The 26,416-nt window shown below is 43.7% G+C and overlaps 4 protein-coding genes and 1 long non-coding RNA gene across 9 annotated transcripts; 2 read left to right on the forward strand and 3 right to left on the reverse strand.

The window, feature by feature from the left end:
- The first annotated feature begins 661 nt into the window (after nt 1–661).
- Nucleotides 662–1,375, forward strand: LOC123398990. Its single transcript, XR_006610299.1, has 3 exons — nt 662–749; nt 847–1,087; nt 1,172–1,375. It is a non-coding gene; the product is annotated as an uncharacterized LOC123398990 (long non-coding RNA).
- A 434-nt stretch (nt 1,376–1,809) lies between these two features.
- Nucleotides 1,810–6,998, reverse strand: LOC123396426 (protein ADP-ribosyltransferase PARP3-like). Of its 3 annotated transcripts, none has more exons than XM_045091365.1 (11): nt 6,463–6,998; nt 5,549–5,643; nt 4,767–4,984; nt 4,582–4,692; nt 4,440–4,479; nt 3,944–4,356; nt 3,731–3,864; nt 3,393–3,633; nt 3,268–3,308; nt 2,956–3,032; nt 1,810–2,062 (listed from the first exon to the last, which is right to left on the reverse strand). In XM_045091365.1, the coding sequence occupies exons 6-11, from the start codon at nt 4,124–4,126 to the stop codon at nt 2,031–2,033; spliced, it is 708 nt and encodes a 235-aa protein (XP_044947300.1). In that variant the 5' UTR covers nt 4,127–4,356; nt 4,440–4,479; nt 4,582–4,692; nt 4,767–4,984; nt 5,549–5,643; nt 6,463–6,998; the 3' UTR covers nt 1,810–2,030. The 3 variants fall into 3 exon arrangements, with proteins under 3 accessions (XP_044947300.1, XP_044947302.1, XP_044947301.1); XM_045091367.1 differs by having other exon boundaries at nt 4,440–4,485; XM_045091366.1 differs by lacking the exon at nt 6,463–6,998 and adding an exon at nt 5,866–6,423.
- Nucleotides 6,999–9,115: 2,117 nt separating this feature from the next.
- LOC123396461 (protein ADP-ribosyltransferase PARP3-like) lies at nt 9,116–13,053 on the reverse strand. Of its 3 annotated transcripts, XM_045091393.1 has the most exons (10): nt 12,475–13,053; nt 11,878–11,996; nt 11,561–11,655; nt 10,778–10,996; nt 10,593–10,703; nt 10,451–10,490; nt 9,955–10,367; nt 9,742–9,875; nt 9,404–9,644; nt 9,116–9,319 (listed from the first exon to the last, which is right to left on the reverse strand). In XM_045091393.1, exons 7-10 carry the CDS (start codon nt 10,135–10,137, stop codon nt 9,314–9,316), a joined length of 564 nt encoding a protein of 187 aa, XP_044947328.1. In that variant the 5' UTR covers nt 10,138–10,367; nt 10,451–10,490; nt 10,593–10,703; nt 10,778–10,996; nt 11,561–11,655; nt 11,878–11,996; nt 12,475–13,053; the 3' UTR covers nt 9,116–9,313. The 3 variants fall into 3 exon arrangements, with proteins under 3 accessions (XP_044947328.1, XP_044947327.1, XP_044947329.1); XM_045091392.1 differs by lacking the exon at nt 11,878–11,996; XM_045091394.1 differs by lacking the exon at nt 11,878–11,996 and having other exon boundaries at nt 10,451–10,496.
- Nucleotides 13,054–13,454: 401 nt separating this feature from the next.
- Nucleotides 13,455–17,002, forward strand: LOC123398334 (VIN3-like protein 1). Its single transcript, XM_045092813.1, has 4 exons — nt 13,455–13,665; nt 14,213–14,861; nt 15,244–15,551; nt 15,649–17,002. The coding sequence occupies exons 1-4, from the start codon at nt 13,623–13,625 to the stop codon at nt 16,740–16,742; spliced, it is 2,094 nt and encodes a 697-aa protein (XP_044948748.1). The 5' UTR covers nt 13,455–13,622; the 3' UTR covers nt 16,743–17,002.
- A 622-nt stretch (nt 17,003–17,624) lies between these two features.
- Nucleotides 17,625–20,697, reverse strand: LOC123398335 (rho GTPase-activating protein 2). Its single transcript, XM_045092814.1, has 5 exons — nt 20,095–20,697; nt 19,073–19,193; nt 18,868–18,987; nt 18,479–18,709; nt 17,625–18,351 (listed from the first exon to the last, which is right to left on the reverse strand). Exons 1-5 carry the CDS (start codon nt 20,454–20,456, stop codon nt 17,854–17,856), a joined length of 1,332 nt encoding a protein of 443 aa, XP_044948749.1. The 5' UTR covers nt 20,457–20,697; the 3' UTR covers nt 17,625–17,853.
- Between the last annotated feature and the right edge of the window lie 5,719 nt (nt 20,698–26,416).

Here is a 26,416-nt window from a genome sequence, read left to right on the forward strand (position 1 = left end):
TGACCAAGTAGAATTATTAGGAAGATATGATGTTGGGTCGGCACACAAGTGTCGAATGAAGACAATGCCTATCAAGTCCAATTTTCATTGGGTTGCATACAAGGAGGCTGTTGCATCCTCGATAGACAAGTCACTCGAAGTGTTTGCTAGTACGGTGGTCAATGCTCCTCTTCATGTTGACTTGAACCAACCCTTAGTAGATGATTTGAGCCCGTATAATGGTGTGGCACCTATTGTTGAGCATAAAGTAGAAGTGCAAGTCAATGAGTATCCTCAATATGAGTTTGGAGGTAGTGCACCGATCAAAGATGATGGTCATGACTCCAACGAAGAGTATGAGAGGCAACACAACATTGTTGGTGACGTAGAGGCTCAAGTAAGACATGATGACATGGATCCTGACATTCTTGTAATGCCACAATAGGGTGGCGTTTCTCTGTAGAGCTGCAACGCAACGGTTTATGGCATTTCAAAAGGGTCAAAACATGAAATTGTTATCAAACGAGTTCGTTCCGTGATTAAGTTACCCCCCGGATCAAAACAGTGAAAAACCCCTGGTAACTGTGGTGAGGGGCAAAGTTAGGAGTAATTGAAATTTCTATTAAGTTATTTCTGTGATACATCATTTAATATGTCTAATTTGAGCTTCAATTGCAACTGGGCAAAGACGGCGGGTGTATCTTTGAGAAGGATGACATCATCTACAATTGTGCCTGTTCAATTTGCGACTAAGGATCCAAGACTAACCAGTATGTACTTCCGTGTTATCTATCATGTGTGTTGAGGCCTCAGTGGAGGTGAAGTGTACACTGATTTGAGCACTTGCAAACTGTTCTATCTATGTAGGCTCTGCATTATGCAGCTGATCATGCTACCTGAAGAACACCTGCACCTTTTCTACAAGAAGGGTCCAATTGGCCATGATCATATGGCACAGGAACGAGTCGAGGATTTTGGTAACCATGTCAACGGTGCTATCAAGGAATTTGCCCGTCTATTCAAGGAGGTTACTGGAAATGATTTCGAGCCATGGGAGAGAGAAAAGAAGTTTGAGAAGAAGAGTATGAAGATGTACCCCTTGGACATGGTACATCTTTCAGTTTCTTTCTTTTATGATTCCATGCTATGGAGTAGCACCCAGAAACATAACTGTTTTTTCTCTCCTTATCAGGACTAGTCCGTTGCCCGTGCGTTGCTACGGTGCCATGCATATACTCTGGTTCAACACCAGTTCTGAAGTATACCTTTAGAATCCTCATGAAAACTAAACAATATTGTTATCCTTTTCTTTACAATTAAATCACTATTTTCATTTACCGTCAATTTATTTTTATTTCATTGATCTACAGAAAAATATATATGTGTGCTTGCATAATTTGCTACATCATGGGTTGCCAACGCCTTATATTTGACTTTTGTAATTGGATATCCAACCTATACTTGGGAAAGGGGTGCTTCCTTGTTGTAAGAGCTATGCAATAACCTTGAGACTGGGATTAGCAGCCTAGTATATGAGAAGACATGCCTTTATCCTAGTGTCGTATATATATCAAAATTATGTATTATGCCTTAATCAGAAGAACTCCGGAAAATCTACCAAATAAAAAAACAACAAGCACATGAGCACATTTCCCACTTCCAGAAATAAAGAAGAACAAGGAAAGTGTGTATGAGAAAGAAAAACAACTTTTAAAAAGAGTGAATAATGCAAAAGTGTGTATGAGAAGAGACACAAAACTGAAGGCAAATGGACATAATTCTCATCATACCAATATGCATGATACTTGTTTTGTGCATACATACATGTTCGAGAGTAATACTTTTTGTGTGCATACAAGTGCCGCAAAAGCAGCTTGTCTAAAAGTAGCAAAACTAAGAAGAGAAACAAACAACCTTCTCTGCTCCCATGGCTCTTTTCAGTTGTTTTTTGTTAAACAATCTACTGATCACACCGTTGCAATTGATCTGCAAGACTGATTCTCGAGGCTCAAACCTCAATTGCAAGATTGAATTGAATAGCAATATGTTGGTCAAAACCGTTTGCGTCTCCATCTTGTTCTACCTGATCCACCATGGAACATACAGTAATACTTTATGTACAAAGTAGAGTATATACTTTTTGCCAGAAGAAAACAAAGCAGCGTATGTACTTTGTGACACAAGAGGTAATATTACAAGCTAAAAAATGCTCCCTCCGTCCCAAAACAAGTGACTCAACTTTATACTAACTTTAAAATTTGTACAAAGTTGAGTCACTTATTTGGGATGGGGGGAGTAGTAAACAAGTAGCATGCCTCTTACTTAACATATTAACACACTAACTTCAGATATCATATCATGTCACAATGATGAGCGAACAATTTAATACAGCAGAAAATATAAATAAATGTAACCACTATGAAACAAACAGTACTGGAATGAACCATGTATCTATTTAACTTTTTAAACAGATTGTTAACAAACTAAAAGAAATACAATCTACTGTATGAGGGAAGACTATTAGTGCAATTTTTCCAGTCAAAAAATATATATTACCAGTCTATTTTTCATTTAAGAAAATAAAAATTATGTTTGCATGAGAGAATATAACTTCTACAACAGACAAATCTTAAAGCATGGGAAGTAATGTGAGGAGTTTTCTTGCATCACGTTGTGATGTTGTCTCTTCTCCTCTATTGATAATGTGGTTAATATCTTCATTTCTTATTATGCTAGCCTTAGAACTGAATACCATTTCAGCAAATAATCTCACCATCAGCTCATCCTTATTGGCAACTAATAAAGAACACAACAACAAAAGTACATTAATACGTGTTCCACTTTAACATGAAAATTAATGAAATTACAAGTAGTGGGAAGAATCATATTCACAGTCTCAACAACAACTTGTACATACTTGAAGAAAGATACAGGCCGATAAATGCAGCAAGAAGAATTGTTGAAGGGCAAACAAACCTCTCTTCAAATGGGCATCTGTAAGCATCCCAATAGGAAGGTCAGGCAGATCCTGGGCCATCTCTGTCAAAGCATACCTGTGACACAAACCAGTAGGTATCATATTTGTTATGATCTCTCCGACAAACAGAGAGCCACTAAATTGTAGGCGACTAAACTATTCAGCAAGTTAAACAATTCCCCAAGAAACATGAACATGTGTTAACTGACACGTGTATATTTATTGGCCGCACAATTGCTTTAGAAGAAAAGAAATGGTAGGGTCAAGCTTGCAGTGTGCTGCTGCAGCTCCCAGCTGACGAAGTGACGCACCTCCATGACGCACCTCCATGACGCACGTCGAAACCAACATCCTGATAAGGAGAGAAAAAACAGTTATGTTTCTGGGTGCTACTCCATAGCATGGAATCAGAAAAGAAAGAAACTGAAAGATGTACCATGTCCAAGGGGTACATCTTCATACTCTTCTTCTCAAACTTCTTTTCTCTCTCCCATGGCTCGAAATCATTTCCAGTAACCTCCTTGAACAGACGGGCAAATTCCTTGATAGCATCGTTGACACGGTTACCAAAATCCTCGACTCGTTCCTCTGCCATATGATCATGGCCAATTGGACCCTTCTTGTAGAAAAGGTGCAGGTGTTCTTCAGGTAGCATGATCAGCTGCATAATGTAGAGCCTTCATAGATAGAACAGTTTGCAAGTGCTCAAATCAGTGTACACTTCACCTCCACTAAGGCCTCAACACACATGATAGATAACACAGAAGTACATACTGGTTAGTCTCGGATCCTAAGTCGCAAATTGAACAGGCAGAATTGTAGATGATGTCATCCTTCTCAAAGATACACCCGCCGTCTTTGCCCAGTTTAGAGTCCTTGTGCACCGATCTTTTGCGAGCAAGTTTCAGCTGCCCAACCAAAACAGAGCTATTGATTACCCGACTGAAGCTGCAATTATAAGTGCAAAAGTTAAAGGCAACTAATTACCTCTGCCGCCAAAGTCTCGATGGCCTCCTCGCTTGGATCAAGCTTGTCCAGCGGCAGTCCTGTGCCCTCCGGAACAACATCCGATACAATATCATAAGCAGCCAATGGCTGGGCTTCCTTCTTCTGAATGCTATCGACTATCCAGTTCTCACTCACTACAGGAGTTCCGCGCTCCCTGTGCATGCATGGTCCAATTGTGCAATGAACACATGATCAGAAAGGGTAATGTACAGGCAAGCATTCCTTTTTAAAAGTAAAAATAGAAATGGACTGCTTTCATATGTGCTAAACACAGCATGGACTACAATGGAAGATAAGAAAGTGGTCATCAAGGGATTATTATAGTGCTTCAGCAAACCCTCCTCAGCCTCCCTTGTCTCTCTCAGCTGGAAAAGCAACTACACATGTGACACCTGGAATGCAAAGGCACCGACATCAGCAATGGCAGCAGTTCATAGATGATACAACAGAAAGGTTAGTACTACATGTTACCCACCAAGCACGAAATTATTCACTTGTCCTCCATGGTTCAGAATCTGCTCCTTGAAATAAGCATGGCCATTTTCAGAAGCAATAGAATCGGATTTATGCAACACATAATCGTAATGTAGAAGGGGGTAAGTGTTCAGGTACAATACGTGTGAGCGCGACATCCGTCCAGACAGCGCAACCATCATGCCTGAGAAGATATGGGCCTCTTCATCCACATCACGCTTAGGGTACCCCTTCCCTTCTTGCCGCTTCAGCCACTGCAGGGGATCAAGCAAATTATTTCAAATTGTTGACCGTTCACAAAGTGAATGCAGCACTGGTACATAAATACCCGGAAGAGTGTGGCCTCATTTCCATGTTCAAAAAACCATTGCTGACATCCTCCGGCACCTTTATAGGATCATATTTCCTTGGAGGACTATTGCTGCTGAAAATGCAGCTTGCCCACTCACTGTATTTGCTAGTACACTTGTATTTCCACCCCTTGCACTCAAGCTGACCACCACAAATTGGGCACTTCTCGAGAGGCCCATAAACATCATATCCTCACTATGGTCATCAAGCAGTATTGTTAGGAGTTGGCAGAACATTTAGAATATAACTTCTACAATGAACAAATCTTAAAGCATGGGAACTAATGTGAGGAGTTTTCTTGCATCAGGTTGTGATGTTGTCTCTTCTCCTCTATTGATAATGTGGTTAATATCTTCATTTCTTATTATGCTAGCCTTAGAACTGAATACCATTTCAGCAAATAATCTCACCATCAGCTCATCCTTATTGGCAACTAATAAAGAACACAACAACAAAAGTACATTAATACGTGTTCCACTTTAACATGAAAATTAATGAAATTACAAGTAGTGGGAAGAAACAAAAGCAACTTTTCTGTTCTGGCAATAAATCTTGCTGAATGAACAAAGCATCCAAGGCAAGCTTCTTATATGCTCTCTTGATTACTTTTGCCTCAATAGTAATACTGCAATAGAAATTTTCTGCATGACACAAGTAAAACATACTGCTACCCTTCCATTTCCAAAAATAAACTAAGATACTCAGTGCAAACACGGAAGATATGGAATTCTTTTACAAATTCTATATTACAGTATTCACCTTGCAAGATGTGAGGTCAAAGATGATGAATCCGCAGCAAGTCCCCTCTCCATTTTTACGAAGCTCAACAATATGGCATGGAGCAACCTCAAAACCTGCAAAAGATTGGTAAGTAAATATTATAACCTTGAGTTTGAAGCAAACATATAAAATGTGTGATAATGTATCTATTCTGTCTCTAGGAACTAATATATTATTGATGTCATGAGCATAAACATAGAGATGTAATATACATATATCAAACAAAGAAAATGCATACTATGATCTTATAGTAATATTCCATGATGATTTTGTATCATCATCATTCATGAAATAACCTGTAGAAAAGTATTCATTTCTTCTTGATGAGGGGTCCTACTTCAGGATGTATGTAGCTAGCGTGATGACCATCTAAGCGAGCCATGGCACGTGTCTGTACCTGCAGCCGCAGCACGGCCTTGTAGACCAGAGATAGAGAGAGAACGAGAATAAGAAAGCTTCAACACTTGATAATTATAAGAAGCCAAAGATTGATCTTTTAGTAGTAAACAGTATGCCTATGAGTTCCCTTGTCTAATATCGTTTCTTTCTCCATTGGGGTTATATCATAATTAACAAATTAAGAACGCCTGCAGTTTATTACCTGGAAAAACGGCATGCCATTTTAATTACTGTAGAAATTAGCATGCTTACCTGACAAAGATCACAAAGCTTTGTGTGGAAATTATGGATAGCAATGAACAAGAGATGCCATATATTTTTGAGAAAATTCACAACCAATGCACCGCCCCTATGTTTTTTAAACAACCATTATCAAAGAGGAAAATAATGCTGAAAACCAAGATTAGGACAAGCTCCGACGAATCAATGCTGGAATCAAACCTCAATAAGTCATTCTGAAAAAAATGAGAGGTCTTTCCCTAGAAATTTGTTACCATGCAGGACAAAAGATTGTTCTTTTGCATGCTAAGCGGGAGTCGAGGAGCGCCGGGATGGCGACGGCGTCTAGGTCGTCGTAGAGACACGCGTGCGCCCCATCGCCCGCATCCCTGAACCAGTCGAACGCGGCGGGAAGCTGCGCGGCGCGGATCTGGCCGTCGCTGAGATGAGGGTCGTCCCAGCGAGGAGGGGAGCGGCAGGAGCGATGGAGTGGGGGAAGTTGGGGGCTGGGGACCTGCGGGAAGTGGTGGTCGACGTAGAAGCCCAGCGATATGAGGGTGAGGAGGCGGTTGAGTGTCGACCTTCTCGCCGTCGAAATGGGAGTCGAGGAGCGCCGGGATGGCGACGACGTCCAGGTCGTCGTAGAGATACGCGTCCGCCCCACCGCCCGCATCCCTGAACTAGTCGAACGCGGCGGAAAGCTGCGCGGGGCGGATCTGGCCGCCGCTGAGATGAGGGTCGTCCCGGCGAGGAGGGGAGCGGCACGAGCGATGGAGTGGGGGAAGTTGGGGGCTGTGAGTTGGATGCGTCGTGCGGGGGGAGGTGCCAGCGGATTTTCCAATCGCAGAGGAAGAAAGAGATTTTTTAATTAAACCGACTGGTTTTTGAAGGGTTGAATAAAAATCGGTGGTGGAACGTGGGTGGGAGGGTAGCGAGCGTTAGCGTTGGGAGGTCGAACCATCGCGGAGGTTGAACCATCACGACGGCACATCCTGCTTTAACAGTAGAGATGTTGGTTTTGACGTGCGTCATGGAGGTGCGTCACTTCGTCAGCTGGGAGCTGCAGCAGCACACTGCAAGCTTGACCCTACCATTTCTTTTCTTCTAAAGCAATTGTGCGGCCAAGAAATATACACGTGTCAGTTAACACATGTTCATGTTTCTTGGGGAATTGTTTAACTTGCTGAATAGTTTAGTCGCCTACAATTTAGTGGCTCTCTGTTTGTCGGAGAGATCATAACAAATATGATACCTACTGGTTTGTGTCACAGGTATGCTTTGACAGAGATGGCCCAGGATCTGCCTGACCTTCCTATTGGGATGCTTACAGATGCCCATTTGAAGAGAGGTTTGTTTGCCCTTCAACAATTCTTCTTGCTGCATTTATCGGCCTGTATCTTTCTTCAAGTATGTACAAGTTGTTGTTGAGACTGTGAATATGATTCTTCCCACTACTTGTAATTTCATTAATTTTCATGTTAAAGTGGAACACGTATTAATGTACTTTTGTTGTTGTGTTCTTTATTAGTTGCCAATAAGGATGAGCTGATGGTGAGATTATTTGCTGAAATGGTATTCAGTTCTAAGGCTAGCATAATAAGAAATGAAGATATTAACCACATTATCAATAGAGGAGAAGAGACAACATCACAACGTGATGCAAGAAAACTCCTCACATTACTTCCCATGCTTTAAGATTTGTCTGTTGTAGAAGTTATATTCTCTCATGCAAACATAATTTTTATTTTCTTAAATGAAAAATAGACTGGTAATATATATTTTTTGACTGGAAAAATTGCACTAATAGTCTTCCCTCATACAGTAGATTGTATTTCTTTTAGTTTGTTAACAATCTGTTTAAAAAGTTAAATAGATACATGGTTCATTCCAGTACTGTTTGTTTCATAGTGGTTACATTTATTTATATTTTCTGCTGTATTAAATTGTTCGCTCATCATTGTGACATGATATGATATCTGAAGTTAGTGTGTTAATATGTTAAGTAAGAGGCATGCTACTTGTTTACTACTCCCCCCATCCCAAATAAGTGACTCAACTTTGTACAAATTTTAAAGTTAGTATAAAGTTGAGTCACTTGTTTTGGGACGGAGGGAGCATTTTTTAGCTTGTAATATTACCTCTTGTGTCACAAAGTACATACGCTGCTTTGTTTTCTTCTGGCAAAAAGTATATACTCTACTTTGTACATAAAGTATTACTGTATGTTCCATGGTGGATCAGGTAGAACAAGATGGAGACGCAAACGGTTTTGACCAACATATTGCTATTCAATTCAATCTTGCAATTGAGGTTTGAGCCTCGAGAATCAGTCTTGCAGATCAATTGCAACGGTGTGATCAGTAGATTGTTTAACAAAAAACAACTGAAAAGAGCCATGGGAGCAGAGAAGGTTGTTTGTTTCTCTTCTTAGTTTTGCTACTTTTAGACAAGCTGCTTTTGCGGCACTTGTATGCACACAAAAAGTATTACTCTCGAACATGTATGTATGCACAAAACAAGTATCATGCATATTGGTATGATGAGAATTATGTCCATTTGCCTTCAGTTTTGTGTCTCTTCTCATACACACTTTTGCATTATTCACTCTTTTTAAAAGTTGTTTTTCTTTCTCATACACACTTTCCTTGTTCTTCTTTATTTCTGGAAGTGGGAAATGTGCTCATGTGCTTGTTGTTTTTTTATTTGGTAGATTTTCCGGAGTTCTTCTGATTAAGGCATAATACATAATTTTGATATATATACGACACTAGGATAAAGGCATGTCTTCTCATATACTAGGCTGCTAATCCCAGTCTCAAGGTTATTGCATAGCTCTTACAACAAGGAAGCACCCCTTTCCCAAGTATAGGTTGGATATCCAATTACAAAAGTCAAATATAAGGCGTTGGCAACCCATGATGTAGCAAATTATGCAAGCACACATATATATTTTTCTGTAGATCAATGAAATAAAAATAAATTGACGGTAAATGAAAATAGTGATTTAATTGTAAAGAAAAGGATAACAATATTGTTTAGTTTTCATGAGGATTCTAAAGGTATACTTCAGAACTGGTGTTGAACCAGAGTATATGCATGGCACCGTAGCAACGCACGGGCAACGGACTAGTCCTGATAAGGAGAGAAAAAACAGTTATGTTTCTGGGTGCTACTCCATAGCATGGAATCAGAAAATAAAGAAACTGAAAGATGTACCATGTCCAAGGGGTACATCTTCATACTCTTCTTCTCAAACTTCTTTTCTCTCTCCCATGGCTCGAAATCATTTCCAGTAACCTCCTTGAACAGACGGGCAAATTCCTTGATAGCACCGTTGACATGGTTACCAAAATCCTCGACTCGTTCCTGTGCCATATGATCATGGCCAATTGGACCCTTCTTGTAGAAAAGGTGCAGGTGTTCTTCAGGTAGCATGATCAGCTGCATAATGGAGAGCCTACATAGATAGAACAGTTTACAAGTGCTCAAATCAGTGTACACTTCACCTCCACTAAGGCCTCAACACACATGATAGATAACACAGAAGTACATACTGGTTAGTCTCGGATCCTAAGTCGCAAATTGAACAGGCACAATTGTAGATGATGTCATCCTTCTCAAAGATACACCCGCCGTCTTTGCCCAGTTTAGAGTCCTTGTGCACCGATCTTTTGCCAGCAAGTTTCAGCTGCCCAACCAAAACAGAGCTATTGATTACCCGACTGAAGCTGCAATTATAAGTGCAAAAGTTAAAGGCAACTAATTACCTGTGCCGCCAAAGTCTTGATGGCCTCCTCGCTTGGATCAAGCTTGTCCAGCGGCAGTCCTCTGCCCTCCGGAACAACATCCGATACAATATCATAAGCATCCAATGGCTGGGCTTCCTTCTTCTGAATGCTATCGACTATCCAGTTCTCACTCACTACAGGAGTTCCGCGCTCCCTGTGCATGCATGGTCCAATTGTGCAATGAACACATGATCAGAAAGGGTAATGTACAGGCAAGCATTCCTTTTTAAAAGTAAAAATAGAAATGGACTGCTTTCATATGTGCTAAACACAGCATGGACTACAATGGAAGATAAGAAAGTGGTCATCAAGGGATTATTATAGTGCTTCAGCAAACCCTCCTCAGCCTCCCTTGTCTCTCTCAGCTGGAAAAGCAACTACACATGTGACACCTGCAATGCAAAGGCACCGACATCAGCAATGGCAGCAGTTCATAGATGATACAACAGAAAGGTTAGTACTACATGTTACCCACCAAGCACGGAATTATTCACTTGTCCTCCATGGTTCAGAATCTGCTCCTTGAAATAAGCATGGCCATTTTCAGAAGCAATAGAATCGGATTTATGCAACACATAATCGTAATGTAGAAGGGGGTAAGTGTTCAGGTACAATACGTGTGAGCGCGACATCCGTCCAGACAGCGCAACCATCATGCCTGAGAAGATATGGGCCTCTTCATCCACATCACGCTTAGGGTACCCCTTCCCTTCTTGCCGCTTCAGCCACTGCAGGGGATCAAGCAAATTATTTCAAATTGTTGACCGTTCACAAAGTGAATGCAGCACTGGTACATAAATACCCGGAAGAGTGTGGCCTCATTTCCATGTTCAAAAAACCATTGCTGACATCCTCCGGCACCTTTATAGGATCATATTTCCTTGGAGGACTATTGCTGTTGAAAATGCAGCTTGGCCACTCACTGTATTTGCTAGTACACTTGTATTTCCACCCCTTGCACTCAAGCTGACCACCACAAATTGGGCACTTCTCGAGAGGCCCATAAAACATCATATCCTCACTATGGTCATCAAGCAGTATTGTTAGGAGTTGGCAGAACATTTAGAATATAACTTCTACAATGAACAAATCTTAAAGCATGGGAACTAATGTGAGGAGTTTTCTTGCATCAGGTTGTGATGTTGTCTCTTCTCCTCTATTGATAATGTGGTTAATATCTTCATTTCTTATTATGCTAGCCTTAGAACTGAATACCATTTCAGCAAATAATCTCACCATCAGCTCATCCTTATTGGCAACTAATAAAGAACACAACAACAAAAGTACATTAATACGTGTTCCACTTTAACATGAAAATTAATGAAATTACAAGTAGTGGGAAGAAACAAAAGCAACTTTTCTGTTCTGGCAATAAATCTTGCTGAATGAACAAAGCATCCAAGGCAAGCTTCTTATATGCTCTCTTGATTACTTTTGCCTCAATAGTAATACTGCAATAGAAATTTTCTGCATGACACAAGTAAAACATACTGCTACCCTTCCATTTCCAAAAATAAACTAAGATACTCAGTGCAAACACGGAAGATATGGAATTCTTTTACAAATTCTATATTACAGTATTCACCTTGCAAGATGTGAGGTCAAAGATGATGAATCCGCAGCAAGTCCCCTCTCCATTTTTACGAAGCTCAACAATATGGCATGGAGCAACCTCAAAACCTGCAAAAGATTGGTAAGTAAATATTATAACCTTGAGTTTGAAGCAAACATATAAAATGTGTGATAATGTATCTATTCTGTCTCTAGGAACTAATATATTATTGATGTCATGAGCATAAACATAGAGATGTAATATACATATATCAAACAAAGAAAATGCATACTATGATCTTATAGTAATATTCCATGATGATTTTGTATCATCATCATTCATGAAATAACCTGTAGAAAAGTATTCATTTCTTCTTGATGAGGGGTCCTACTTCAGGATGTATGTAGCTAGCGTGATGACCATCTAAGCGAGCCATGGCACGTGTCTGTACCTGCAGCCGCAGCACGGCCTTGTAGACCAGAGATAGAGAGAGAACGAGAATAAGAAAGCTTCAACACTTGATAATTATAAGAAGCCAGAGATTGATCTTTTAGTAGTAAACAGTATGCCTATGAGTTCCCTTGTCTAATATCGTTTCTTTCTCCACTGGGATTATATCATAATTAACAAATTAAGAACGCCTGCAGTTTATTACCTGGACAAACGGCATGCCATTTTAATTACTGTAGAAATTAGCATGCTTACCTGACAAAGATTACAAAGCTTTGTGTGGAAATTATGGATAGCAATGAACAAGAGATGCCATATATTTTTGAGAAAATTTACAACCAATGCACCGCCCCTAAGTTTTTTAAACAACCATTATCAAAGAGGAAAATAATGCTGAAAACCAAGATTAGGACAAGCTCCGACGAATCAATGCTGGAATCAAACCTCAATAAGTCATTCTGAAAAAAATGAGAGGTCTTTCCCTAGAAATTTGTTACCATGCAGGACAAAAGATTGTTCTTTTGCATGCTAAGCGGGAGTCGAGGAGCGCCGAGATGGCGACGGCGTCCAGGTCGTCGTAGAGACACGCGTGCGCCCCACCGCCCGCATCCCTGAACCAGTCGAACGCGGCGGGAAGCTGCGCGGCACGGATCTGGCCGCCGTTGAGATGAGGGTCGTCCCGGCGAGGAGGGGAGCGACAGGAGCGATGGAGTGGGGGAAGTTGGGGGCTGGGGACCTGCGGGAAGCGGTGGTCGACGTAGAAGCCCAGCGATATGAGGGTGAGGAGGCGGTTGAGTGTCGACCTTCTCGCCGTCGAAGCGGGAGTCGAGGAGCGCCGGGATGGCGACGACGTCCAGGTCGTCGTAGAGATACGCGTCCGCCCCACCGCCCGCATCCCTGAACCAGTCGAACGCGGCGGGAAGCTGCGCGGCGCGGATCTGGCCGCCGCTGAGATGAGGGTCGTCCCGGCGAGGAGGGGAGCGGCAGGAGCGATGGAGTGGGGGGAGTTGGGGGCTGGGAGTTGGATGCGTCGTGCGGGGGGAGGTGCCAGCGGATTTTCCAATCGTAGAGGAAGAAAGATATTTTTTTTTAATTAAACCGACTGGTTTTTGAAGGGTTGAATAAAAATCGGTGGTGGAACGTGGGTGGGAGGGTAGCGAGCGTTAGCGTTGGGAGGTCGAACCATCGCGGAGGTTGAACCATCACGACGACACATCCTGCTTTAATAGTAGAGATACTTCACACAACAAATGCCTATCGTTGATATGATGAATCTATGAGAGTTGGTCTAATGGTCAAGCGGACCCCTCGCCTTTCTTTGGGGGGTAAAAATGGATTAATTTTGTACGGATGACAAAGTGAATCTCCCAACTTAACTTGAACGTTTGAAAAACTCGAGATCAAACTTTAGAAATAGAAAGAAAAAGAAAAACTTATTCTTAAGGGAAGATGAGATGGAAACCCAATTCTCGGGCCGGCCCACCTCCACTCTCTGTCTTGTCGGTCTCGTGCACCACCATCCCGGGAGAGGAACAAAACCCTCCTCTCCTCTCCTTCCACCAAAGCCGTAGCAGCCGTCCGGCCGGAGCAGAACCGTCCGCTCCCCCCTCGTGCTCCTCGGCGGCGGCCGCGGCCCTCCACCGGGATGGAGTCAACCGGAGGAGATCCGTCCGGATTCGTCGCTGCGGGTGAGCCGGCCCTACCCAGCAGCTTGCTTATTAGGCTACCTTTTCTTCTTCTTCGCCGTGAGCAATCAAACCCGAATCCTGTGCGCTTTTAGCAACCCTCAATGCATCCCTGCGTGATTCCATCCGATCCGATCGATCCGATCATTCTTCTCCCGCGCGCGCGCGCGCAAGCTCGATCTTAGCTTCCTGGTTGGTGCCTCGGTGGGTCCCATGCTGCGTGTGAACCCGCGCACCGGGGCAAGTCAATCATGGATGGATGCCTGCTTTCTTCTTAGCCACGCGTGTTTTACTAGTTACCACTTTCCTCTTTTACATGTTTATTAATTAATTGACTAGCAGCATGTCGGGCTATATGGTGATATTTGATGGCGGCGAGTTTAGGCTGAGAATTGCATATTCAAGTGTTCAACAAGTGCAACCATGCTAGTATCTACAAGTAGTTTTTAATTGCCGGGAGCTGGGTGGTATTTAGTTCATAAGATTTGTTGTTTTCTGTTCATACTAATGTTTTTGTTCCTTTTCTCTACTTTGTCTTTTCCCTTGCTAGCTTTACATGCTTCTAGTGATGCGAGCGAACATGAAGAGATTAAACCCGCTGATGACAGCAACACCATTTCAGACCATGCCCAGGAACCACTGATTTTTTTTCTGGAACAAGAATCAAACGATGCTAGTGTTAGTACAGAAAAGAAACAGCCTGTCGTGTCCAAATGCAAGTCGGTGGAAGAAATTCCAAGAGAAGCAACCGCAAAAAGGTGCAAGAACATTGATTCCAAGAAGCTCTTCTCAAATAACAACAATAGTCCAAGCCTCACTGGTATTCAGGCTCTCAGGAAGCCCCCAAGAAAGGCGGGCCATCCTATTCAACTACGTGAGAGCGAAGTGTTTCAAGACAAAAAGCCTCCTTCCACATGGATATGCAAAAATGCAGCCTGCAAAGCTGTGCTTACCTCAGAGAATACATTCTGTAAACGGTGTTCGTGTTGTATATGTCACCTTTTCGATGACAACAAAGATCCTAGCCTTTGGCTCGTCTGCTCATCGGAGACTGGTGACACAGATTGCTGTGAGTCGTCCTGCCACGTCGAGTGCGCACTCCAGCGCCGAAAGGCAGGGCGCATTGATCTTGGGCAATCTATGCACCTAGATGGTAACTATTGCTGTGCTGCCTGTGGGAAGGTTATTGGAATACTTGGGTGAGTAGTTTTGCTTCTTGCTGATGCATTGGCTTATATTTTCGGTATGGGAATGTTGCTATGCATTTTCTGTTATGTTGCATTTTTCCTGATTTTATCAGTTAAGGCTGGAATTCTTGAGATTTTGATTTCCTCTCATTTTTACTAGCTGACTCAGAACTTTTCTATGATAGATTTTGTTCGGTTTTAAACATTTAAGTCGTGATATTCCCCAACCTCAGCTAACCTATTTGTTAATTTTGCCTGAAACATACATTAGAAGTATGACAGTTATACTACATTTTATCCATACATTATTGTACATGAGCTCTGTTATAGTGAATCATTTTCCTGTTTATTTCCTTTTAGTTTTTCTTATTTATGGTACCTTTGGATGGAGCAGGTTCTGGAAAAGGCAGCTAGCGGTTGCTAAAGATGCTCGTCGGGTTGATATTCTTTGTTCTCGTATACACCTAAGTCATAGGCTTTTGGATGGCACAACCCGTTTTAAAGAGCTGCATCAGATTGTACAGGATGCAAAGGCAAAGCTGGAAACTGAGGTTGGTCCCCTTGATGGGTCTTCTAAGATGGCCCGGTGCATTGTGGGACGGCTTCCTGTTGCTGCCGATGTGCAGAAACTTTGCTCTCTAGCAATGAAGAAGGCAGATGACTGGCTGCAGTCAAACTCTCAAGCAGAAACTAAACAAATTGGTAATTCATTATTTTATTTATGTTTTACCTCTTTCTAGTGGTTTCATGTGGAACTTAACACTTCTATGAATCTTACAAACTTCTTTTCATGGTGCAGATACACTTCCTACTGCCTGCAGGTTTAGATTTGAAGATATTACAGCTTCATCATTAGTGATTGTTCTGAAAGAAACTGCTTCCTCACAGTATCATGCTATCAAAGGCTACAAGCTTTGGTACTGGAACAGCAGAGAACCGCCTTCCACTGGGGAGCCTGTTATTTTCCCCAAAGACCAAAGAAGGATACTGATCTCCAATCTGCAGCCCTGCACGGAGTATGCCTTTCGGATCATTTCATTTGTTCAGGGTGGTGAACTTGGCCACTCCGAGTCTAAGTGCTTTACCAGGAGTGTGGAGATCATACACAAGAACACAGAGCACGGTGCAGAAGGTTGCTCGTCTACTGCCAAAAGAAATGTCAGGAGGCAAAATGGCAGGTCGTCAGGCTTCAAGGTGCGCCAGCTGGGTAAAGTATTACGGAGGGCATGGGAAGAGGATGGTTGCCCCAGTGAGTTCTGTAAAGATGAGATTGAAGATTCCTGTGATCAGAGTGATTCAGTGCTACCAGAGAAGGGTCAAGTTGCACATGTTGTTCCACGCAAACTCGACCTTAATGAAACCTCAGTCCCAGATTTAAACGCTGAGGTAGTCATGCCAACAGAGTGCCTCCGAAATGAGAATGGGTATAGTTCAAGAAAGAATGATTTGAGAAAGTCCAATGGCTGTGGTGATTTTGCGACCTGCACCGAGGGGCATGTCGGGGAGGCACCTGCAATGGAATCCCGATCACAAAGTCGGAAGCAGACATCAGACTTGGAGCAGGAAACCTGTGCGGAGGATGGCAATCTGGTCATCGGTTCACAGAGGCACTTCTCCCGTAGGTTGGGTGAGCTAGATAATAACTATGAGTACTGTGTGAAGACCATTCGATGGTTGGAATGTTGTGGCCACATCGAGAAGGAATTTAGGATGAGATTTCTAACCTGGTTTAGCCTGAGATCGACGGAGCAGGAGCGGAGGGTTGTCTTGACCTTTATCCGCACCCTGGTTGATGAGCCCGGTAGTTTGGCAGGGCAGCTCCTGGATTCATTTGAAGAAATTGTTGCCAGTAAAAGGCCGAGGACTGGTTTCTGCACTAAGCTATGGCACTAATCCGGATAAGCAAACACTAAACAACACCAGTATACTAGTATCCAATATTCTTTGCAAGGGAACATAACACTGGTTTGTGTACTAAGCTATGTCACTAATTGATATTATTTCTTATAATACTCTTACGAGGGGAAATTAACTGGGATATCACAGTTTTCTACTTCGTTGTAATATCACTTCTAACTGCTGATAAATGTATGTGCGGTTAGTTTTGTTGCTGGACTCTGAACTCTACCATGATAATTGATTGATGCCTGTAATTCTGTGTCTGATTAACTGGAAAAGTAACATCAGGGAACTATTACAGATGACGAGTTCTACACCTCCACTACAACAGATTCCTAGCAATATATATTGATTCTTTTGGTTGCGATTTCAAACTTAGCATTGCATATGAGGAACCTACGTGGGTGTTTAGTTGGGCTTTTCACTTTGGCTTATACTCCGTTCCTAAATACTTCCTTCATACCGAATTACTTGTCGTACAAATGTATAAAAATGGATGTATCTAAAATTAAAATACATCTTAGATACAATCATTTTTATGACAAGTATTTTCAGACGGAAAGAATATAAGACCTTTTAGAGATTCTACCATGGACTACATACGAATGTATAGTCATATTTTAAAGTGTAGATTCATTCATTTAAAAGGTTTTATATTTAGGAACAAAGGAAGTATATACCATGATAGTTGGACAAAGTTGAAAATGAAAGTAACTGTTACTGGAGCCATCTTATTGCTAAATTTGCATCTCGTTAGGCAGACACCACCATGAAGAATCAAAAATTAAGTCGCATGAAAAAAAAAAAGATTTTTTGTACAGATAGAATACCATCGAGTGCATACTAATGCAGTCATTTCCATACGACACCATCGAGTGCATACTAATGCAGTCATTTCCATACGACACTGTTGACCATACAGCAGTAAATCCTTGTGGTACCCTATGGCAGGGCAGATATGAATGACCCACATGGCCATATCCAAGCACCAGCAAAGTTTAGTTCATACACTACAAGCAATACATTTCAACCAGATGTTGACAGACACGATCCACCAGAGAGTAAAAACCACAACATCTACCTGCCCAAGAACACAAGACTCTTATCATTTCAGTAACTCTGCACCTTCTTCTTGTATGTCCTCCAATGCCTTGGTTTCAGATTTCAGCTCGGGATGATCGTCCTCCATTTCTACAATCTCGGAGCTTACCTGGGGCTGTTTGCTTGTGCTTCCCTCTGGTCTGTCATCTTCAAGTTGGCTTTCCAGCCGATCCAAGAACACCTCTTCAGCTTCGGTGAGGGGATGGTCGCCTTCCTGTTCACTGTCGAAACAGGTGTTGTACCTCACCAAATAATCCACCTGCCCCCCGGACTTGCTGATCTGGCTGTGCATATCGCTCAGCTCACAGCTTCTGTCCATCATCTCCCGCTCACTGCCATAGTATTCGGCATCAGAATGCCTACCAGAAGATGCTGGAGATGAGTATGGAGTGTACTCTCCAGGAGCTACATCATCACGCTCTCGAAGAGTTCTCAAGATCAATGTTTTGAGAAAGTTCATGACTTGCACAGCATGCATCAGGGCTGTCAAAGGATCTGACATCTAGCATTCAATAAAAAGTTTAAAGATTAGCTGCAGTAATTGACAACTTGCTAGCAGGTTTTTCCTTTTCCGGAGGTTAGGTCAGTACACATGTGCTACCCTGCAAGAATAGTAATGTGCTGATTACCTGAGTCATGTTGGGGGCAAACACCATGGCTATGTTTCTAGCATTCATCTTGTTTAGCTCCTCCTCTTCCACAACATCAGCCATTAGCTCAACAGCCCAATTGAGGAGTGCAGCTGGAGTGGGGCGCAGTAGCGTCACAAGCTCTAGGAATTCCTCTTCAGAATTGCATTGCAGAACCTGCTCCGGGGAGAGGCTATCCAGCACACCTTCAGGAAGCTCCCTGAACCATGCCTGACCAATACATACAAGTTCCAGTCATGTCGTCTTGTAAAACCAACAGACTTTGTTTAACATTTGATTTTAGACATATGATTACAGTCTATCGATCGTGTGAACACACTGTCCTTGTTCTGTCATCATATTTTGAGACGAGTGAAGGACAAGCGTACCTTAATGAGGCTTGCCAAGCAGTGAACATCAATGTCCTCAGGAACAACTCCTTTGTTCAGTTGATCCCTCACATGCTCTTCTTGGTCATTCTCCGGGTTTATGCGAAAGATCCCTTCAGCCTGAAGATACAAAACCTCAGATGAGCAAATTCATGCTGATTCAGGCCTGCTGGTATGGAGCAACTAATGACTAATGATGTCTGACCTTTAGCCCCCCCTGACCATACAACCTCTCCTGCATAAGCAGCAGTATGGTTGGGACCGAGTTTCCCTTGCCATCGTAAGTGCATTGCATTGATTCGGCCGAGACACCGAAAACACTCGCACTGAGGGAAAAAATGTAAGCATCCTTAGTCACGCTTTGTGGAGTGAATTGTGTTCAGATATAGAATCTTGGACAAAGTCATATCAGTTTTAGTGTTCAAGTTAATTCCATGTGCACACGACGGAATCTTGGACAAAGTCACCATTAAATACCATTTTGTAGTCATGCAGTTAATTCCATGTGCATATTAAATAACAGTTTTAGATGTCCTGTTAACTCCATGTGCGTACTGAATTTGGAAGGGCAAATTTATGACAACAAACATTCTGAATCTGAAATAAAAGAAGTACTATACTACTCCCTCCGTTCCTAAATATAAGTCTTTTTAAAGGTTTCACTACAAAAGTACATACGGATGTATATAGACATACTTTAAAGTGTAAATTCACTCATTTTGATTCGTATGTAGTCTTCTAATGTACTCCTAATCTCTAAAAGACTTATATTTAGGAACGGAGGGAGTAGTTGGCTAAAATTCAAAATTCCTTATGACATTTCCAACAAAGTTGTTGTATCATCCCACTGAACCATACACAGTCTACATCAGTTGAAGTCTTGGTTTTATAAAGGAAGCTATTAAAGGCACCCACCGTTACAGGGACTTTTGAATTAATACGAACGGAAACTCCTGCCGCGTTTCCAGATCTATCTATCTATCAGGAAGTAAACGTTGCTTGAACAGGTCAAGAAAATTTAACAAAAATGACAGCAATTCCACATCAAGCAACCAGCACGAGTTGCTCAAGGCCGAGTTCCAAATCAGCAACCTCCGTGATTTTTTTCTCTGCTTCACCAAAAATGTTGAACCTTAATTTGGGAGAGTTTGCAGAAGCTAAAGACTTGTGGAACATGGAAAGAAGCTAGGAAGGTTGATGAGATCTCATGGATGTAAGGAAGGGTACCTGGCGCTGGGGACGCGGGGAGGCATCTCCACCTCGAACTCGACGGGGAGGCCGAGGAAGCCGTGGAAGCGGTCGAAGGTGACGTGCGCGACGTGGCGGACGTCGGTGGGCCAGCCGATCTCCATCTCCGCCAGCTCGGGGGAGGCCGCATCCTCGCCGTCCTCCCCCCAGCGGCGGTCCGGCTCCCGCTCCACCCGGCACGCCACGACCGACCTCCGCACGGCCGCGAGCAGTAGCGCCAGCACCGACAGCTGCTGCCTCTCCCGCTCCTCCGCCTCGCCCCCGCCGCCGCCGCCGCCGCCCCTCTTCTTCCCCAGGCTTCCGCCCTTGCACCCCGTGGAGACCACCACCACTCCCGTCATCCTGGGTTGCTTCCACCGCCCCTCCTCACACAGCGGCCGAGCTCGCGCGCATTGGGGGTCGTCGTCGCGCGGCTTTCTCCCCCACCCGAACTCGCCGCCTCCCCCTCTCGTACTAATCCCTTTCGAAATCGCAGCTCCGAACACGTAGATCGAAGCTCAAGCCGCTCTCTCTCTCCCTCTCCGCTTCTTGGAAGTTGGAACTGCACAAAATCCCCTTCTCTCTCTGTTTCTCTGCGGTGGTGAGGTGGTGAGCTCAGAGAAGCATTAATGAGGGGGGGGGGGGGGGGGGGGGGGGGGGGGAGGAGGACTGTGGAGGACCGAAGCGTAAATAGTTTTTGAACGAACAGGGGGCGACGTGCAAAAGGGCATGCCAAGGATTCAAACCCTGACCCGACCGGCCGCAGGAACTGAAAAGCGGCTTCGTGTCCTTTGCCTTTTCCACGTCACATTTGAAACGGAAGAAAATATTTTGCTTCGAAAGCACACAATCCACCTGACCTGGTGTTTGCAGCTTCGTCAACGCTTGTACGGAGGCTGGAACTGATGTTACTCGATCATCCTTATCTACATCATTACACTCGCGAATATAGCACGAAATTGAAGGACAGGTTTAAAACATCACCTAAAAATGATATAAATTACCACTTGACATCCAAGCAACTCGAGTTACCATACTCCAACAAAACAAATGATGCGGCTTATGAAACAAGCCAGAACAAATTGAAGATAGAGATTTCGTTCGATATTTTTGTGATAAGGTTCGCACGGGCTCTATCCTACAGTAGCTATCATGTACAAGGCAATGCACACGACATATGAAACGTCCCCGAGTCGTAGCAAGCTACAAGGACTCTTTAAGACACAACGAAAACAACTGTAAGACGACCGTGAACAAACGAATTCACTAGATGTCGAACCCCAACCTCACATCATGCATCTGTTGGAAGATTGTCCTATAGGTAACTACTTGCATTTTCACCTAAGAACTTCTGTAATTTTCTAGTCATTTAATCGGGTCCACGGATACAATGAGTAAAATCTATCACTCAACTCCTAGCAATAACACTACCCGTCCAGTGTATCACATCCGTCAACACATAACCAGAGATCTCGGAAACTCATCTATCTCAGACCCTCGCAATCACAACGATATCAAGTATGACAATATTGTTGGATAACGTAGCATAAATTCAAAATTTTCCTACGCCATATTCAAATCTTCCTATGGAGAGACCAGCAATGAGAGAGGGGTGAGTGCATCTTCATACCTTTGAAGATCGCTAAGCGGAAGCATTGCTAGAACGCGGTTGATGGAGTCGTACTCGCGGCGATTCAGATCGCGGTGTGATTCCGATCTAGTGCCGAACCACGGCACCTCCGCGTTCAACACACGTGCAGCCCGGTGACGTCTCCCGCACCTTGATCCAGCAAGGAGGAGGGAGAGGTTGGGGAAGATCTCCGGCAGCAGGACGGCTTGGTGTCGATGGAGAGACGAGGTCTCCCGGCAGGGCTTCGCCAAGCACCGTGGGAGAGGAGGAAGGAGGGAAGCAGGGCTGCGCCGAGGGAGATTGAAAACTGTGTGCAAAACAGCCCCAAAACCCTATCTATATATAGGAGGAGGGGAGGGTGTGTGACACCCCTAGGGTTCCCACCCTAGGTGGTGCGGCAGCCCCCTTAGATGGGAGGTGCGGCGGCCAGGGCAGGGAGAGGGGGTGGCGCACCCCTAGGTGGGCCTTAGGCCTGTTGGGGAACGTTGCATGGGAAACAAAAAATTTCCTACGCGCACGAAGACCTATCATGGTGATGTCCATCTGCGAGAGGAGATTTGGATCTACGTACCCTTGTAGATCGCATAGCAGGAAGCGTTAAGAAACGCGGTTGATGTAGTGGAACGTCTTCACATCCCTCGAACCGCCCGACGAACCGTCCCGCGATCCGTCCCACGATCCGTTCCGCGATCCGTTCCGATCTAGTACCGAACGGACGACACCTCCGCGTTCAGCACACGTACAACTCGATGACGATCTCCGCCTTCTTGATCCAGCAAGAGGGGGCGGAGAGGTAGAAGAGTTCTCCGGCAGCGTGACGATGCGCCGGTGGTGGTGATGATCTACTCCGGCAGGGCTTCGCCTAAGCTCCGCAGAAATACGATCTAGAGGAAAAACTGCGTGGTATAGGGTCGAGCAGCACATGGCAAAGTTGTATCTCAAAAACCCCCAATACCTCTAATATATATAGGAGGGAGAGAGGGGAGGAGGCAACCTCAAACCCTCAAGGTTTGGCCGAAATTGGAGGTGGAGGAGTCCTACTCCAATCCTACTTGGAGTAGGATTCCACCTTCCCACTTGGAAACTCTTTCCACCTTGTGTTTTTCCTTCTCAAACCTTATGGGCCTTAGTGGAAACTTATTCCAGCTCACTAGGGGCTGGTTTATCTCTTCCCATAGCCCATGAGACCCCTTGGGCGTGACACCCCTCCCGATGGTCCCCGACACCCCTCCCGGCACTCCTGGTACATTACCGATAAGCCCGAAACTTTTCCGGTGACCAAAACAGGACTTCCTATATATCAATCTTTACCTATGGACCATTCCGGAGCTCTTCGTGACGTCCTGGATCTCATCCGGGACTTCGAACAACATTCGGTAACCAACCATATAACACAAATACGCATAAAACATCACCGAACCTTAAGTGTGTAGACCCTGCGGGTTCGAGAACTATGTAGACATGACCCGAGACACTCCTCACTCAATATCCAATAGCGGGACCTTGATGCCCACATTGGATCCTACATATTCTCCGAAGATCTTATCGGTTGAACCTTAGTGTCAAGGATTCATATAATCCCGTATGTCATTCCCTTTGTCCTTCGGTATGTTACTTGCCCGAGATTTGATCGTCGGTATCCGCATACCTATTTCAATCTCGTTACCAGCAAGTCTCTTTACTCGTTCCGTAATACAAGATCCCGTGACTTACACTTAGTCACATTGCTTGCAAGGCTTGTGTGTGATGTTGTATTACCGAGTGGGCCCCGAGATACCTCTCCGTCACACGGAGTGACAAATCCCAGTCTTGATCCATACTAACTCAACGGACACCTTCAGAGATACATGTAGAACACCTTTATAGTCACCCAGTTACGTTGTGACGTTTGATGCACACAAGGTATTCCTCCGATGCCAGTGAGTTATATGATCTCATGGTCATAGGAACAAATACTTGACACGCAGAAAGCAATAGCAATAAAACGACACGATCAATATGCTACGTTCATAGTTTGGGTCTTGTCCATCACATGATTCTCCTAATGATGTGATCCCGTTATCAAGTGACAACACTTGCCTATGGCCAGGAAACCTTGACCATCTTTGATCAACGAACTAGTCAACTAGAGGCTCACTAGGGACAGTGTGTTGTCTATGTATCCACACATGTATTTGAGTTTCCAATCAATACAATTCTAGCATGGATAATAAACGATTATTATGAACAAGGAAATATAATAATAACTAATTTATTATTGCCTCTAGGGCATATTTCCAACAGTCTCCCACTTGCACTAGAGTCAATAATCTAGTTCACATCACCATGTGATTTTAACGAATCCAACACCCATATAGTTCTCGGGTCTGATCACGTTTTGCTCGTGAGAGAGGTTTTAGTCAAAGGTTCTGAAACTTTCAGATCCATGTGTTCTTTACAAATCTTTATGTCATCTGATAGATGCTGCTACTACGTGCTATTCGGAAATACTCCAAATATCTACTCTACTATACGAATCCATTTCACTACTCATAGTTATTCGGATTAGTGTCAAAGCTTGCATCGACGTAACCCTTTACGACGAACTCTTTAACCACCTCCATAATCGAGAAAAATTCCTTAGTCCATTAGTTACTAAGGATAACTTTGACCGCTGATCAGTGATTCAATCCTGGATCACTCTATGTGCCTCTTAACAGACTTGTAGCGAGGCACACATCAGGTGCGGTACTCAGCATGGCATACTTTAGAGTCTACGGCTAAGGTATAGAAGACGACCTTCACCTATTCTCTTTATTCTGCCGGGGTCGGGTTTTGAGTCTTACTCAAATTCACACCTCACAACACAACCAAGAACTCCTTCTTTGCTGATCTATTTTGAACTCCTTCAAAAAAACTTGTCAAGGCATGCATCTTGTTGAAACTTCTATTAAGCGTTTCGATCTATCTCCATAGATCTTGATGCTCAACGTTCAAGTAGCGCAATCCAGGTATTCCTTTGAAAAACTCCTTTCAAACAACCTTTTATGCTTTACAGAAATTCTACATTACTTCTGATTCACAATATGTCAACCACATATACTTATCAGAAATTCTATAGTGCTCCCACTCACTTCTTTGGAAATACAAGTTTCTCATAAACCTTGTACAAACCCAAAAGCTTTGATCATCTCATCAAAGCGTATATTCCAACTCGGAGATGCTTGCACCAGTCCATAAAGGATCGCCGGAGCTTGCATACTTGTTAGTATCCTTAGGATCGAAAAAAACCTTCTGATTGTATTACATACAATCTTTCCTCAAGGAAACCGTCGAGGAAACAATGTTTTGTCTTCCTATGTGCAATATTTCACAAATAATGCAGCAACTACTAACATAATTCCAACAAACTTTTAGCATCGCTACGAGTGAGAAAGTCACATCATAGTCAACTCTTTGATCTTGTCGAAAACATCTTTGCGACAAGTCGAGTTTTTCTTAATAGTGACTTATCACCATCATCGTATGTCTTCCTTTTAAACACTACTGGAATCAGAGAATTTGCCATCTGCTGCTTCTTTGCCGTCTGCTGGCTGATGGTAAAGACACTCTTTGCCATCAGCTATCCAAAACCAAACGACAAAGAGTAGGCTGATGGAAAACATCCTCTTTGCCATAAGTGTACTCTTTGTCGTCTGCCAGCTGACGACAATGCACATGCAGGCAGACCGCAAAGAACCCACCCCACACCGCCCTCTAACCCATAACGGTCCAACACTTTGCCGTCAGCCTATTACCACTTTGCCGTCGGCGGCAGACGGCAAAGAGGCAACTAGACCTAACGTCGTCAACCCCCACCCCACCCCATCTCTCTCCCCCATAACGGTTCACCACAACCCCCTTCTCTCTCCCCGCGCTGCCGCTGGAGCTCGCCCCCTCCTCCTCCCCGTGACCCGCCGCCGGAGCTCGCCCTTCTCCCCGTGACCCGCCGCTGGAGCTCGCCCCCTCCTCCTCCCTGCGCCCCTCCTCCACCACCGTGCCCCTACTCCACCACCGCCCCCTCCTCTCCGTGCCCCTGCTCCACCACCGCCCTGGTGCCCTCCTCCCCGCGACCCCCTCTCATCCACCATTGCGCCACCCCTTGCCGTGGTGCCCTCTCCTCCCCACGACCCCCTCCTCCACCAGCTCCGGCCAGGTCACCCACCGCCCCGACCGTCACCGCCCCGGCTGCCCACTACTAACCAAGGTGCTTTTTTTTGCTAATTAATAGATTTAGTGGTATATATAGTTTAGTTGGTAGGTTAGTTAATTAGTAGATTTAGTGGTAGTTTAGTTAGTTGGTAGATTATCTTTAGTTAGTTGGTAGTTTAGTTAGTTGGTAGATTTAGTTAGTTAATTAGTAGATTTAGTAGGTAGTTTAGTGGTAGATTCTGTTTTGTTAATTAGTGGTAGCTAGATTCTTTTTTAGTTACTTAGTGGTAGATTATGTTTTTGTTATTTTTTTGCTGTTTAGTGTTGTATAGGTTTAGCTAGCTTGGTTAGTTAGGTTAGTTAGTTAGTTAGCTTAATAGAAAGAAGAGGAGGAGGAGAAGAGGAGAGGAGGAGGAGGAGGAGGAGAAGAAGAAGAAGAGGAGGAGGAGAAGAAAAAAACAAGAAGAAGAAGAAGAGAAGAAGAAGAGAAGAAGAGAAGAAGGCATAATTAGCCCATTTAGC

This window comes from Hordeum vulgare, chromosome 5H (assembly GCF_904849725.1).
Source record: "Hordeum vulgare subsp. vulgare chromosome 5H, MorexV3_pseudomolecules_assembly, whole genome shotgun sequence".
NCBI classification, from domain to species: Eukaryota; Viridiplantae; Streptophyta; class Magnoliopsida; order Poales; family Poaceae; genus Hordeum; species Hordeum vulgare.